At 44.6% G+C, this 16,473-nt stretch overlaps 1 protein-coding gene across 1 annotated transcript in view; it reads left to right on the top strand.

The window, feature by feature from the left end:
- TMEM39B (transmembrane protein 39B) overlaps positions 1-12,332 on the top strand; it is a 22,532-nt gene extending 10,200 nt beyond the window's left edge. The window contains exons 8-15 of the mRNA XM_044668771.1: positions 208-413; positions 2,346-2,565; positions 3,363-3,446; positions 4,134-4,288; positions 4,913-5,261; positions 7,364-7,551; positions 11,401-11,521; positions 11,904-12,332. Of these exons, the coding sequence (XP_044524706.1) occupies positions 208-413; positions 2,346-2,565; positions 3,363-3,446; positions 4,134-4,288; positions 4,913-5,261; positions 7,364-7,551; positions 11,401-11,521; positions 11,904-12,143 (1,563 nt within the window). The 3' untranslated portion in view covers positions 12,144-12,332. The remainder of the gene's footprint in view (positions 1-207; positions 414-2,345; positions 2,566-3,362; positions 3,447-4,133; positions 4,289-4,912; positions 5,262-7,363; positions 7,552-11,400; positions 11,522-11,903) is intronic.
- The last annotated feature ends 4,141 nt before the right edge of the window (positions 12,333-16,473 follow it).

Below are 16,473 nucleotides of genomic sequence, written 5' to 3'. Positions count from 1 at the left end.
CGGGAGAGGAAAGAAAAGGGGAGGGGTGGGGAAAGAAGGGAGGGGGGCTCCCGCCTCCTTTCTGGGGGTGGAGAGACAGGGAGTGGGCGGGGCCTAGAATGGGAGCGGTGCGGTGGGGGCGGAGCCACTGTAGTCCCAGAGGCAAAAGGAGGTAGGCTGGCCTCCGGGTAGGGCGGGGCCTCGATGAGGGGCGGGGCTACTCCCTAGACTGTCCCTCGGTGGGGGCCCACCGGTACTTTCCGGGCGCCTCTCCGCGGTGACTCATGCTTCTCCCCTGTGTTTGGGGGCACAGGAGGACGGAGAGGCCCCAACAGGACGTCCTACTGCCGAAACCCACTCTGTGAGACGGGTCCGAGTGGCGGACCTGGGCACGCCTCCAGTTCTTCGGTCACGGGCGTCCGCTCCAGGGCTAGGTGAGCCACCCCTCTGGGGTCGCCCCGGGACTGTGAGATATTGGGGGTCCAAGGGGCGAAGTGGTTCCCCCTGATCCCCAGGGCCCGCCCTAGGAAGGAACTATTCTCATCCTTCAGATAATTATAACTAACAGTTTTATATATGTGTGTGTGTTTTATATATATATATATATATATATATATATATATATATATATATATAACATTATTATATTGCGCCAAATACTTTACAGTGATCATCTCATTTGATATATTGTTTCTGTAAGATGGGCGGTTTTTGGCAACCTCTCCTTTCTCTCACTTGGTACATAGAGTCTGGTAGACCAAGGCCTTGAAACAGTCCTCCAATGGCCTCTGGGAGGAACTACCCTAAGTGGCTACTTTAGCAAACATTCATTCATTCAGCAGACACTTATTAATCATCTGCTGCTCAGACCAAGTAAGACTATGAGAGAGGCAGAAAGCTAAAGGTCAAATTCACTGCTTTTGAAGAAGCTCATAGCATATGGGATAACATGTTAAGGGCATTAAAGAGGTGGAGATGATCCTTGCCAGTAGAATCATAGAATATTTACTGGAGGAGGTATGTTTGAATTGGATTTTAAAGCATCAGTAGGAATTCAGTACATGGTAAGGGGAAGAAGGAATAAGGCAGCTAGGGTAGCACAGTGGATAGAGAGTCAGGCCTAGAGTCTGGAGGAGCTGTTTCAAGTTTGGCCTCAGGTAATTCCTAGCTGTGTGATCCTGGACAAGTCACCCGACTCCATCTGACTAGCCCTTACTGCTCTTCTATCTTAGAATCGATGCTTAGTATCCATTCCAGACAGAAAGTATGGGTTTAAAAAAGAGAGAGAAAAGGAGCATGTTCCAACCAAAGAGGCTCAGAACAAAAGAGTGAAAACATGGAGTTTTGAGGGTGTGAATAATGATCATTTGTTTATATATCATGACTTATGTACCCCTGGAGGGGATTAAATATAAGGCCAAGAAAAGTAGAGGTGCTGTATTGTGGAGGGGCCAGGAGTTCGGACTTCACTGGGTAGAAGATAAGGGGCTCACCACAGGGTTTTCAGCAGGAATGATCTGGCCAGAGGTGTCTATAAGAAAACTTATTGTGCCAGTGGTAAGACTAAGGATTCCATTGCAAGCCTCCTGGGTGGGTGGGTGGTCATAATCAATAAATATTTGTTAAATACTTATAGTGTGCTAGGCACTCTTATAAAGGACCTATAAGTAGAGTGGCAGAAGAATGAATAGGGGCAGGAGATGGATGTGAAACATGTGGAAGTAGATTTGAAAAGATTTGGAACCTGATTTGATAGAGGAGGGGAGGGAGCAAAGTGAGATGTAACCCTAAGGTTTTGAATGTATGGGACTAGATGAATGAATAATCATATTACAAATAGAAAAGCCAGAAGGACGAGTAAGTTTCAGGATAAAGACCTTTTTAGACATGTTGAATATCAAGTGCCGGTGGGAAATAAATGTGGAGACAACAGTTAGATTATGGATCTCTAGCTCTAAAGACAAGTCAAGACCTGATTTCACATAGAAGGCCCTCATCCATATCTGAGCAACTAGGGAGCATAGTGGAGAGAGCCCTGGTCCTGAAATCAGGAAAACCTCCATTCATATCTGACTTTAGTCACTTATGCTTTGTGATGCTGAGAAAAATCACTTATTTGCTCTCTGCCTCAGTTCCTACCAGGGTTGTTGTGAGGATGAAAAGAAATATTTGTAAGGTGTCTGGCATGTAGTAAGCACTTACTAGATACTTATTTCCTTCCTTCCTTCCCTGTGCAGCCTTTTGGGGCTGCTCTCCACACAGGGATAACTTTTCCCCTGGCCTTCCCCCCAATTGGCCCCCTTGCCGTTCTTCTCTCCAAAGACCAAGGCTCCTATGTCATACCTCCCTGATGTTGCCCCCCTCAGGAGCAGCTCAGGCACAGGCCTCTCCAGTCCTCCGCTGGCTACTCAGACAGTGATCCCCCTGAGGCATTGCAAGATCCCAGAGCTGCCTGTCCAGCCAAGCATCCTGTTTGAACTGCAGCTCTTCTTCTGCCACCTTGTGGCTCTCTTCGTCCACTACATCAACATCTATAAGACCGTATGGTGGTACCCGCCTTCTCACCCTCCATCACACACCTCCCTGGTAGGTTCCTGCTTGCCTCTCGTGTCCTGCCTGGAGCTTCAGCATTCCCTCTCACTGCTTTTAACTAACTTCTTGAGGACCAAAACACTGTAGTGTCCCCACTTCTCTGGTTCTGTGATTCTTCCTTCACTCCAAGCTGAAGGCTAATACTGTTGCCCTACCTCAGTATCCTCCTCTGAAAAATGAAAGACTTGGACAAAATGATCCCCAAGAGCCATTTCAGCTGACATTCCATGTAGCTCACTGACACAGAACCTGTGTAGGGAGTTGACCCTAGACTAGGTTTTAGGTTCCCTTCTCTACATTGATTTGTCATATGATCTTTGGCATGGGGAGTCTGGGTATCAAATTCACCTTTTATAAAATGAGGGCAGGTATAGAGTGCCAGGCCTAGAGATGATAATAGTTCCTGGGTTCAAATCTGACCTTAGACACTTATTAGCTATGTGACCCTGGGTAAGTCACTTTACCCCAGTTGCCTAGCCCTTACCTCTCTTGCCTAGGAACCATACTTGGTATTAACTCTAAGACAGAAGCAAGGATTTTTTAAAAATTTAAATTAAATTTTAAAAATAAAATGAGGGAAATAACCTTGATAATTGCTTAGATCTTTCTGGCTGTAGAACTTTTTCTATGATTTTACCCCTAGAGCAAAGTGGATATAGTACCTATGTTAAGGGTGCTTGGGAGGGAAGCATCTTGCAAGCCTTAAACAAATTTTGTAAATGGGAGTTAGGGGGTGGGGAGGAGGACTACAGGCACTGCCCTTTATGACCATCAGGCTTCTGTACCCACAGAACTTCCATCTGATTGACTTCAATGTGCTGGCCGTCACCACCTTGGTACTGGGTCGAAGGCTCATCGGGGCCATCGTGAAGGAGGTGATTGCTTTGCAAAGGGTGGGGACCTCTGTTGCCCATCTCCATGTTCTCATCTATTCTCTTCCTCTAAACCCCACACCCCCAACCCTGGTGGTGAATGTGTTTCCCAGGTAACTACCTCAGCCCTTGTCACACCTCTCCACCCTGGGGCACTTCTCCAAAGCCTGGTTTCACCCACTTCCTCATGTGGTTCCAGCCAGAATCTCCTTCTCTCCTGCCAGGACTTGTTTGGGGAAGAGCTAAACAAGAAGTGAACCCCCTTATCAAGTCCTCCTATCACCTCATTGGATTTCCTAGGGGAGAGCATATTGCTGTGTTGGACAAGCTTGTTGGTATAGTAGGAAGAGCTTGGGGTTTGGAGTCAGAGAATCTGGTTCAAATCCTGACTGTTCTCCTTGTTAGATGAATTCACTTAATCACTCTGGTCTCATATTACCTTACCTTTGAAAGTGTCCAACCCGGAATAGATCTCTCTGAGGCTCCTCCTAAATACTGTGATCAAGTTAAAGGGCCTGGAGATAGCTTACTTTCCTTCTTTTCCTGATTCCTTTGGTATGGAATCATGAGATATTCAAAAGCAGGGAAGATGGAAAACAGTAAGATATACTCCCAGACATGAGAGACCTGGGCAGCACTGCAAGAGATGTCCTCACTGATGAGAATGCCTTCTCTGCTCCTACCTCCCAGGCTTCTCAGAACAGCAAGGTCTCCCTCCCACGCTCCGTCTTCTTGGTCATTACACGCTTTGCAGTCCTCACCGGGACAGGGTGGAGCCTGTGCCGCTCAATCATCCATCTCTTCAGGACCTACTCCTTCCTTAATCTCCTGTTCCTCTGTTACCCGTGAGTGACCCTATCCCCCTTCCTAGCCTTCAGTCTCCCTCCTGGGAGCTCTTTTAGAGTGTTCTCTCTACTGATTATAGATCCAGGTTGAAGCCCAGAAAGGCCTCCAAGACCCCTAGCAAATCACTATCTATGGCCCCAACAATGATGGAGGTTGGAAAAGGGTAATAGTTAGAAGGGAAATCCCTAGAAGGAGGCAGGACTTTGGACTCACATGGTTTTTGTGAGGATAAAATGAGGCAGATAAAAATAGGTCATCACCATCTTTCTGGGGGTTGCAGGTCTCCTTGTAAGACCTCAAGACCCAGAAGCTTCAAGAGGGGAAGCAAGAAAGAACCCAAAAATAAACGCAATAAACCAAAATGTTGATGTTTGGGGGGGTGGGGAATGCTTTGCAAAGGACCTTTATAAATATCAGCTCTTGTTATTATTTGAAGATAGATAATCTGGGTCCCACACTCATGAGTCTTATTTAGTAGTATGATGTTGGGCCAGTCCCTTCCCCTTTTAGATCTTTAGTTTCCTAATTTGTAAAATGATTGTTTAGGATTAGGTAGGCTCTAAGGTCCCTCCCATCTGTACAATCCTTATTCTCCCCACAATCTCCTCTCCTTCCCATCCCAGGTTTGGAATGTATATCCCATTCCTACAGCTAAACTATGACTTCCGAAAAACGAGCCTCTTCACCCAGGTGGCCAACATTGGTCCTCGAGAGGCAGGCGGCAGTGGGAGTAGCCCTCCTTCACGAGGCCGAGACTACCTGACGGTTCTGAAAGAGACTTGGAAGCAGCACACGCAACAACTATATGGTGCCGAGGCCATGCCCACCCACGCCTGCTGCCTCTCCCCTGATCTCATCCGCAATGAGGTGGAGTTCCTCAAGATGGACTTCAACTGGCGCATGAAGGAGGTATTAGTTAGCTCCATGCTCAGCGCCTACTACGTGGCCTTCGTGCCTGTCTGGTTTGTGAAGGTAAGTGCAATTGTGGGCATCAAGTGCTTCCCTCTCTTCCTTGTACCAGCTGCAGCAGGAGATTCCCTCTTCGTGTGTGTGTGTGTGTGTGTGTGTGTGTGTGTGTGTGTGTGTGTGTGTGTGTGTGTGTGTGTGTAATACACCTCCCTGGGCTGTCCCTATTCTGAGCAGCATCTGGTCTCTATTTAGAGCACTGCCTTTCTAGTTTGGGAGCCCTTCCAGACTTCCAAAGCACTTTCCTCACAACCAATCTGTGAGGGAAAACTGAGGCTCCCAGAAAGGAATTATTGACCTAGACAGGCAATAGCACACGGCTAGTAAGTGAACCCAGGACTCTGCTACCTCCAGATCCAGCTTTCTCTCTCCCCTCTGTTGAGATAGAAACTGATATGGTCGTGTTAGACAACTCTAGTCTTCATTCCTTTTTGACTAGATTAACCAGATGAGGAAAACTTTCTACCTCAAAGTCTCTCATGTTCTCTCTCTCTCTCTCTTTTTTTTTTTTTTTTTTTTTTAAACCCTTACCTTCCATCTTGGAATCAATATTATGTTTTAGTTCCAAGGCAGAAGGCTAGGCATTGGGGGTTAGGTGATTTGTTCAGTCACACAGGTAGGAAGTATCTGAGGCCAGATTTGAATTTGAGTGCTCCTGTCTCTAGGTCTGGCTTTCAATCTACTGAGCCAACTAACTGCCTTCTTCATGCTCTTATTTTTATTTTTTTTTTAATTTAGGATATTTTCCTATGGTTACATGATTCATTTTCTTTCCCTCTCCCCTAAACTCCCCCCTCCCCCAGCCAACACAAAATTCCACTGGGTTTTACATTTGTCATTGATCAAGACCTATTTTTCATATTATTAATATTTGCACTAGGATGCTCATTTTGAGTCAATATCCCTAATTAAATCCCCATCCTCCCATGTGATCAAGCAGTAGTTTTTTTCTTCTGTGTTTCTACTCCCACAGTTCTTCCTCTGAATGTGGATAGCATTCTTTCTCATAAATCCCTCATAGTTGTCCTGGATTATTGCATTGCTGCTAGTAGAGAAGTCCATTACATTCGATTTTACCACAGTGTATCAGTCTCTGTGTACAATGTTCTCCTGGTTCTGTTCCTTTCACTCTGCATCAATTCCTGGAGGTCTTTCCAGTTCACATGGAATTCCTCCAGTTTATTATTCCTTTGAGCACAATAGTATTCCATCACCAACAGATACCACAGTTTGTTCAGCCATTCCCCAATTGAAGAGCATCCCCTCGTTTTCCAGTTTTTTGCCACCATAAAGAGCACGGCTATAAATATTTTTGTGCAAGTTTAAGGGAAGGGTTTTTTAAAACAACTGACTGCCTCCAAGGTCCCTTCCAGCTCTGAGGTGATATGATTCTGGGAGCCAGATCTGAATCTTCCCTTTTCTACTCCTAGAGGCGGCTAGTTGGTTCATTACCTAGAACACTGGGCCTAGAGTTGTGGTAGCGAACCAAAGGCATGTGTGTCAGAGAGGGAATGGGTGCTGTCACCCACCACAGTTCATTACCAGAAAGGCAGGGGGACTCGTGGTGGAGCTGTTCCCCTCCCCCTCTCCACAGGTGCCGGAGGACATTCCTCACTTCCCTGAGTGGAGGGGTAGGGGTGGTGGCGGCATGGCACTCTGTCTCTAAAAAGGTTCACCATCAGTGGCCTAGAGTCAGGAAGACTTGAATTCAAACCCTACCTCAGCAAGTTACTTCACCTCTAATTGCCTGACAAAAAGACCCGTTGGATCCACTGGACAAAGAAATGGCAAACCCCTCCAGTGACTTTGCCAAGAAAACTCCATAGTGAGCTATGGTCCATGGGGACTCCAGGAGTCAGACACAACTGAACAAGTAAACAACCACACCTTTAAAGCTTAAGAGAAACTAAGGCTTTATCACCATTGTGACTTTGGGCGAGTTCTTTATTTAGTAAATAAGATAATACTACATGATCTCCAAGATCCCTTCTCCCCTAAATCCTGTGGGAAGATGACTTCCTCCTTCAGGAAAGGCCTAGGTGCTGGGAAAGAGTCAGGCCTTCAGAGGATGGGGCTCAAGGACTTCTTTTCTTCATCTCCTCCCCTAGAACACCCATTACTATGACAAGCGCTGGTCCTGTGAGCTCTTCCTGCTGGTGTCCATCAGTACCTCAGTGATCCTCACCCAGCACCTCCTGCCCGCACACTACTGCGACTTACTCCACAAAGCTGCGGCCCACTTGGGCTGCTGGCAGAAGGTGGACCCTGCCCTTTGCTCCAATGTGCTTCAGCACCAGTAAGTGTCTGTGTGAACATGTGTGTCTGTGTGTGTATGTGTTGGGGGTGGAGAGTTGTAGAAGAAAACATTTACTCTGCATCTCTGATCCTCTGAGGGGATGAAAACTTAAAGTCCTGGGCTAAAGGCAGTGAGGCCCTCGCCCCAGCTCCCTACATCAGCCCCAATGGGAGGGAGGCCCTCCCACCCCATCAGTAAGCTCTCTGCTGGGTGAACAAAGCCACCTTTGATGACAAGGGCATGTTCTACCAGGGCAGAGGACATGGACCTGAGAAATCCACAGAGAATCAAAGCTAGAAGAATAAGTACAAAGTAAAGGGCAAGGCTATCTGAGAGAGGAGGGGGGACTAGTAGTTGGGGGAACTGGGAGAGCCTTGGCCTTGCCAGTGCTTGTGCTGGGGTCTGGAAAGCAGAGAGGCATTCTGGGAAGTGGAGGGAAGGGTTAGTTCATTCCCAACATGGGGGATAGCTGGCTCCATGGTATGAAGAGAGGAAATGGCGCATTGCTTGGGAGAAGCCAAGAGAAGGCCAGTTGGTGATCCCAAATTATAGGATGTGGAGAATAATGTGCAATATGGCTGGAAAATAGGAGATGTGCCATGGTGTGAAAGTTTTAAAAACAAAACAGGAGATTCTATTTGCTCTTAAAAGCAGTAAGGGAGCCACTTGGGTTCATTGAGTAGAGGAGTAACATGGTCAGATCTGCATTGAAGAAAAATGTTGGCAGCACTGGAGTTGGAGGGACTTGGGGCAGGAGACTGGTTAGAAGGCTATTGATGGCAGCTGGGTAGCTCAGTGGATTGAGAGTCAGGCATAGAGATGGGAGGTCCTAGGTTCAAATCCGGCCTCAGACACTTCCCAGCTGTGTGACCCTGGGCAAGTCACTTGACCCCTATTGCCCACCCTTACCACTCTTCCACCTAGGAGCCAATACACAGAAGTTAAAGGTTTAAAAAAAAGAATTTAAAAAAAAAGGCTATTGAGATAATCCAGGCAAGAGGCTGTAAAGGCCTGAACTAAGGTAGTACTTGTATGAGTAGAGAGATATGATATGATAGGCTGATCTGAGATGTTGTGGAGGTAGGAACAGTAAAATCTGGCAACTGATTGTCTGCATGGGGTGAGAGGGTGAAGAACCAGAGCTAATGCCAACATTATTGACCTGGGAGCCTCAGGGGATGGTGGTGCCTCCCACAGAAGCAGTATCTGGTAAGAGTTTTCAGGAAAAGATGAGGTTGAGCTGTTTCCAAGATATCCAGTTAGAAATGCAATAAGCAATTGGTGACCTGGTACTATAGTTTCTGGAAGGCAGTGTAGGTTGAATTTAGCAACCAATGAGTCATTGGCAGAGTTGATCATTAAACTAATGAGAGCTGATGGGGTTACTAAGAGAGATTAACCCATGGTTAAGGGCAGAGGAGGAATGGATGATGAAATGGTAAAAGATTAGGAAGAGAAGAATCAGGAAAGAGAAGTGTCACAAAAGCCTAGGGAGGAGAGAATATCCAAAAAGGGAGGGTAGGCAGCAGGATCTAGTGCAACCATGCAGAACTAAAAGGATGAGCACCAAAATGAAGACCCAGATAAACTGATCATTGGTAGCTTTGAAGAGAAGTTTCAGTGGAATGAGGAGGTCAGAAGCCAGGCTGCACTGCATTGAGATGGGAGGAGAGAAAGTTGAAGCAGCAAACATTGGTGGCTTTTTCTAGAAGTTTGACTGAGAAATGAAGGAGAGAGCGAAGATGATTGCACATGATGATGGTAGGGTCTAATAAAGACTTTCTAGGGATGAGAGGATTTGGGCACATTTGAAGGTAGTAAAATGGAAGAAACCAGCAGAGAGGATGATGTTGAAAGTGATTGAAGTTGCAATATGCTGGAGAGGACAGAAGAGGATAAGATAGGCTCAAGGGAATACAAAAGAGATTGGCCTTGGCAGTGAAGAGAGCCACTCATTATCAGAGGCTAAGGGGAATCAATTGAGTATAGAAAATCATCTCAAGCAGTATATTTGAGCTAGGGAGGCAGAGACACACAGTGTAAACCAGTTCTTCTAAGGACCCCTTTGCCCAGCCATCTGGCATCCTCTTGACTGTGTTAGAAGCAGATGGCTGATGCTCAGCCTGTTGAAGGGAGACTTGGAGTTTGTCTGATCCCAGGGGAAAGGAGTGGAGGTAGCAGAGTTAAAGGAGGACTAGACCACATAGGAGAGGAGAAGAGCATTTTTCCCAGAGAGAGGGAGGGGGAAAAAGAAGGAATTTAAGAGTTTTCCTGACTCAAAAACTTTGAATTGGACATTTTCTCCCAGCCTCAAGTCACAAGCATGTATGAAGTGCCTGCTCTCCTCCAGGCACTGTACTAATAGGCAGCCAAGATCCCATTATAGCCCCATTTCCTTCTACATGGAGTAGAAGCATTGTGGCCAGGACTAGTCAAGAAAACCTGGTGCTCCTCATAGCTCTCCAGAGGGCAGGTGACAAGGAGTTGCCAGTCCACTGGCAGAGGAAGGTTCCCTGAGATCACCAGTCTGGATTTTTTAGAAAAGCATAGAACAAGATCTTAGAACTGGAAGGGCCTTCAGAGAACATTCAGATTAGACCCATTCCTGATCCTTCTCTGGTGCCCTGGTTATGTGGCCTTCTCTTGAAAGCCTTCTTCAAAAGATCACTCCCATTCAGTAGATAGTTATTAAAGGCCTGCCACATGCAAAGAACTGTGTTACATGCTGAGCAAGATACAGAGCTGGAGAAGGCAGAGTAAGTCTGTACTCCTGGAAACTCCAGACTTCCATGACCCATATGTGGATAGGGTATGAGGGCTCCAGGGGAATAAGATCACTGTCTGCTGAGGGGATTGGGGAAAAGGCCTGGAAAACATGGCATTTTAGATAGGCTTTTAAGGATGGATAGAAATTCAGTAGGTGGAAAGCTGGGAAGGATGTAGGCAATAAAGCATGAAGGACATACTAGAGAGTCAGTTTTCCATGGCATGTGTGCCAGAGAGGGCCTGGGCACCATCACCCACCAGAGTTCTTTACTAGAAAGCTAGAGGGACTCGGGGTCAAGCTGCTCCCCTCCCCTTCTCCATGGGCGTCTGAGGACATTTCTCCCATCACCCACCCCTCTGCCCAACAGCCCAATGGGAGTGCTTCCTCCCTCCCCTGGAGGTGAGAGGGGGGACATACCACGGCACTTGGTCACTGAAAGGTTTGCCATCACTGGTGTAGCATATAAGGAATTTTATATATATATATAAAGCTAAAAAACTAAGGAGAGTCCAGTCTGTAAAGAGCTTTGAATTCCAGGCAAAGGAATTTGAACTTTAGGCTGTAATTACTAGGGAGCCATTGCAAGGTTTTGAGCCTAGGAGTAACCTGCCCAGGTCTCTACATAAAGAAAGTTATTCTGGCTGTGTGAGAAAGATGGATTCAATATGTATAGGATGGGGAAGAAAGGAGGTGGGAAGAGCTGTTGGAAGGTTCTTAACAATAACTCCTGTTGTGTGCAGATTGAGCCTTATGCAAAGGTCTAAGTACCAGGCAGTGTAGATAACAACTATTAATGCTGCCACAGAGCATTCCTACTGGCTTCTTTCCCTGCCGTGTCATTCATAGATTGTGAGAGTTGACAGAGACCTTGGATGGTCAGACCTTAGTCCGACCCCTGTGCTGGACAAATGTGGGGGTGGGGGGTGCACATGAGGCCATAGGCCTGGCCTCCTTCCTCTTGATCCAGAGTTCTTTCTCCCTTCTTCATCCCAAGCACTTGATGCTCTTCCAACTCACATCCCCAGAGATGGGATTTAGGCAGGGGTTTGGTGTGACAGGGCATTGCTGGGCTCTTCCCCCAGGTGGACAGAGGAATGCATGTGGCCACAGGGCGTGCTGGTGAAACACAGCAAAAATGTCTACAAAGCCATTGGCCACTACAACGTGGCGGTGCCTTCAGACGTCTCCCACTTCCGCTTCCACGTGAGTGTCTTCTCTCCCAAAAAGGGGGGCACAGGGGACAGGAGGGATGGGAGCTACCTGAGACTTCAATGACTCACTTCTGGCATTGCCTAGCATTTGATTCAGTAAATACAATTCTGTGTGTACCCAAAGCCAAATCAGACCTCTGAAAGGTCTCTATTTGCTAGAGTAGTCTTGGACCCCTGCACAAATCAGTCTGCACAAATGAATAGATTGTGAGTACCTAGAAGAGATGTCACCAGGATGCTATGTGGTGTCAGAAAAGGGAAAGGTCCTTGTCAGCCAGGAGTCTCAGAAGTTCTTTCTGGAGAAGGAAGCATAGGGGGCGGGGTGCTCTGACAAAGAAGGCTTTTTCGGAGCACTAACCACTCCCTTCCACCAGTTTTTTTTTAGCAAACCACTGAGGATCCTTAATATCCTTCTCCTGCTCGAGGGAGCCGTCATCTTCTACCAGCTGTATTCACTGGTCTCCTCAGAGAAATGGCATCAGACCATTTCTCTGGCCCTCATCCTTTTCAGCAACTACTACGCCTTCTTCAAGCTGCTGCGAGACCGGCTGGTGCTGGGCAAGGCCTACTCTTATTCATCCAGCCATCGCCAGCCCGAGCACAAGTTCAGCTGAATTGAGGCTGGCTGGGCCACTTCAGGAGGATGGGGTGGGGAGAGGGGGGAGGGAAGAAAAAAACAACCAAAAAAAAAAACCCACAAAAAAAAAAAATCAGAGCTCTGTATTTTTGTTACGACTGCTTCTTTCTTTGATAACTGATGTAATTAAAAGGAGAAAAGAAATGACATATTTTTGTACTCCCAATGAGACCCGTGTCTTGTGGTTCTTATAGTGTGAAGTCAGGAGAGGATCTTCTTAGGTCTCTGGGTTGGGCAGGAAGACAGCCAAGCTCTAGAGCACCCTAGCTTATGACCATTCTTCCATTGAGGGTGGTGTTTCAGACACTCATTTGGTATGATTGCTAGCATATTAGACTGGAATTCAGAGGGCTTGGATTGGGATGAGTTACTTTGCTAGGTAAGGAGTTTCATATCCCCAGAGGTCTTCATTTAGAAATTGGAAGGCCTTGTGTTTGGGGGAAATGCATAAGGAGGACTCCTATTTAGAAGTACAAATAGCTTGGACTAGACAATCACTAATAGGCCTTCCGACTCTTGAGATTCTGATTATAATAAGCTTACCCTAATTCCCTCAATGACCCCTGACAAGTCACTTTCACTCTCTGGGTCTCAATTTTCTCCTCATCTGTAAAATGAACAGGCTGGACTAGATGATCTCTAAGTTTCTTTTACCCATCATTCCTTAAACTCTGAGCTCTTTCTCCTGAGTGCATATGGAGCATATATTAATAAGTAGTGAGTTTTATATAGATTATGTATGTTTTATGCAAATTAATTTTGTTTTGATAACTTCTTGACATTTCTTGAGATGATTGTGTACACACACAGGTGCTGGAAAAACTGCATTACAGAGTAGATGTGTTTCTGTAAACATTATTTTTAAATAGCAAAAAGGGTAAGCAGTAAGGCAAGAATGCCAGATTTGAAGTGGGAAGACCTGGGCTTGAATCCCAATTTGTCTCCTTTGAGATTCTGGATAAGTCACATATTCATCCCAACTTTATCTAGAAAATGAGGTTAAACTAACTGGGCAGTTCTTAACCTGGGATTTGTGAGCTTTTAAAGTATTTTGATGGGGTCAGCTAGGTGGCTTCACAGATAGAGAGCCAGGCCTGGAGGTGGGAGGTCCTGGATTCAAATTTGGTCACAGATACTTACTAGCTGTGTGACTCCTAGAAAGTAACAACCCCAATTGCCTAGCTCTTGCTTCTCTTCTGCCTTGGAACAGATACTTCTCCATTCTCAGAAGGTAAGAATTTTTAAAAGTTTTTTTGATAAGTCTTATGTTTCAAGATAACTGATTTCCTTTTCACGCGTTTTTTTAAATATTTAAAAATATTCTGAGAAGGGATCCATAAGTCTCACCACACTGCCAGAGGGGTCCATCACCAAAAATGGTAAGAACTCCTAAGATAAATAGAGGCTCACCCTTCAAATTCTAACTCCTATGCTAAATGAGGAAGTACCTACTATGTGTCAAGCCTTGTGCTAAGCACGAGTGATTTAAAAAAGGTGAAGGAGCCAGCTAGGTGGTTCAGTGGATTGAGAGCCAGGGTTGGAGATGGGAAGTCCTGGGTTCAAATGTGGCTTCACTTAGCTATGTGATACTTGGCAAATCACTTAACCCCTTTTGCCTAGCTCTTACACAGTATTGATTCTAAGACAGAAGGTAAGGGTTTACCAAAAAAAAAAAAAAAAGGAAGACAATCTCTGCCTTCAAGGAGCTTACATTCAAATATTGGGGAATACAAGTAGAGTGAAATGGTAATCAGGGAGGAGTAATCTGATTTGAAAATGGGATGATGAGCAGATCCCTAGGGTAGTAGCAATGGCTGTATTGATTTGGGTGTGGTTAGGTTACTGTATCTTGGGCAAGAATTTACCAATTACAGTGGTAAGGTTATGTGGGATAAGCAATTCTCATATGGTTTTCTTGTGACAGCAATGGTTATCTGTGTACATTAGATTATGTACATTATGACTTAATGTACATTAATGTACATTAGATAATGTACATTAGACTGAATTAGAACCTCTGATTGCCAGATGATATTAAATCCAGCTGATTTCCTCCACCTTTACTTAGTTTTCTCAGTCAATTGGGTGCTGTGTTCTGTGCCACTCATGTGTTTCATTTGTTTTGTATTCTGTGGTTTTAAAGAATGGCTATTATCCTAAGAAAATGTGCAAAGATTGTAGCTCAAAGAGCACACTTCAAAGACTGTTAGCAATATCTCAGTGGTGGTTGGTGTGCTGAAATCAAGCATTTAAAGGAGCATTCTACTCCCACAGTGAAACAGAATCAATTATACCAAAGCATAGGACAAAGTATGGGTAAAAAGTCACCAAGAAGTGACAGATTATTTCTGCAGAATCACCTAACTAATATTTGTTATAGGCAAAATAATATAAAGATTGAAGTACTCACTGTTCAAAAGAAGATAATTTTTGCTAACAAAGCACACCTTTCTTTGCAGGGCTATAGCAAAACCACTGTCAGACGTCCAGGTGAGCCTGTAAGATCTGGCCATCTTCATCAGAAGTTCTGGGGGATTGGTTTTGTTTTGTTTTTTACATTCTATTTTATTTTTATTTTTTCCTTTTTTATTTAGAATATTTTTCCATAGTTACATGATTCATATTCTTTCCCTCCCCAATCTGACAAGCTGTTCCATTGGGTTATACATGTATCATTGTTCAAAACCTATTTCTGTTATTCATATCTACTGTAAAACAATCCTTTAACATCAAAATGGGTTGTTTTTTTAAAGAACTGATTTAATTTTTTCAATTACATGTAGAAACAATTTTTGATAATTGTTTTCTGACATTTTGTGATTCAGATTCTTTCCCTTCCTCCCTCCTTCCTCCCTTCCCTAGGCAGTAAATAATCTGATATAGGTTATACCAGTGCTTTTGTGCAATTATGCATTTCCATACTCTCCATGCTGTGACTGAAGATGCATATCACATATACAAGAAAAATCATGAAAGAAATAAAGCGACAGATGGAGTGCTTTGAATTTCAACAAGACTCCAACAGTTTCTTCTTTGGCTGTAGATAGCGTTTTATTTTTATTTTTTATCATGAGTCCCTTGGGGTTAGCATGGAATCTATCAGAAGTTTTAAAACAGGAAGCTAGGTGGCTCACTGGCTAGAGAAACAGACCTGGGAGGTGCTAGGCTCAAATGTGGCCTCAAACACTTCCTAGCTGGATGGCCTGGGATAAGTTATTTAACTCCAGTTGCCTCACCCACACTGCTCTTCTACCTTGGAACCAATACTTAGTATTGATTCTAAGAAGGTAAGGGTTTGAAAAAAAAAGTCTTAAAACTTAAAAAAAAAAAAAAAAAAACAAGGGCAGCTGGGTAGCTCAGTGGAGTGAGAGTCAGACCTAGGGACGGGAGGTCCTAGGTTCAAACCCAGCCTCAGCCACTTCCCAGCTGTGTGACCCTGGGCGAGTCACTTGACCCCCATTGCCCACCCTTACCACTCTTCCACCTATGAGACAATACACCGAAGTACAAGGGTTTAAAAAAAAACAAAAAACAGAAGGTAACTTCTGTCCTAGTAACAACTCTGACAGAAGGGCAAGGGCTGGGCTACACAGGGTCACACAGGAAGTATCTGAGGCTAGATACGCAGGTCCTTCTAGAAAACATCCTTTTGAAAAATGGGGGATTTCTGTATTTCTAGTGGGAGTTTTGGAAGGCTGGTCCCAATTCAGGGAGTCATGAACTCTGATAAATATATTGGCCTAATGAAAAGCAGAATCATTTTGGAAGTGCAGAAATTTCAAAATGGAAAGAAAATTCAACATACCCTTACACCATGAAAAGTTAAATCCAAGAGATGGAAATGAACATACTTCAGTGACCTATGAACTCACTTGTTTTTTATACCTAATTAGAAAACACTGAGCTTTAATCAAGGAGAGACTTGGGAAAAATGAACTATTCAAAGTTGTGATTGTTATCTAATGGGATAAAAGTTTAATTTCATGATGAACTAATGTATCATAATCTTTTGAGTTCAGTGCCAAGTCATGTAAAACAAGAAATTGCAGCAAAAGGACATATACTACAAATTAAAAGTATCTTAAAGTGTCAAAATGTAAAAGATTATGTTCATACATTTTACCCCCACTAACTTCCACACAATCGTTTTACTTCCTGTGTGACTGGAACCTTCCTTTCATTCTCTGGGCCTTCATTTCTAAAATGATAAAGCCCCTCTCTAATAGATTAAATTAAATGTCCTGATTCTAAAATCCTACAATTTACCGTTTTCTGCATGTTAAAACACACTTTCCTCATTCATTTAA

Source organism: Gracilinanus agilis, chromosome 3, assembly GCF_016433145.1.
Source record: "Gracilinanus agilis isolate LMUSP501 chromosome 3, AgileGrace, whole genome shotgun sequence".
NCBI lineage: Eukaryota > Metazoa > Chordata > Mammalia > Didelphimorphia > Didelphidae > Gracilinanus > Gracilinanus agilis.
This window is presented reverse-complemented; position numbering and strand designations above follow the sequence as displayed.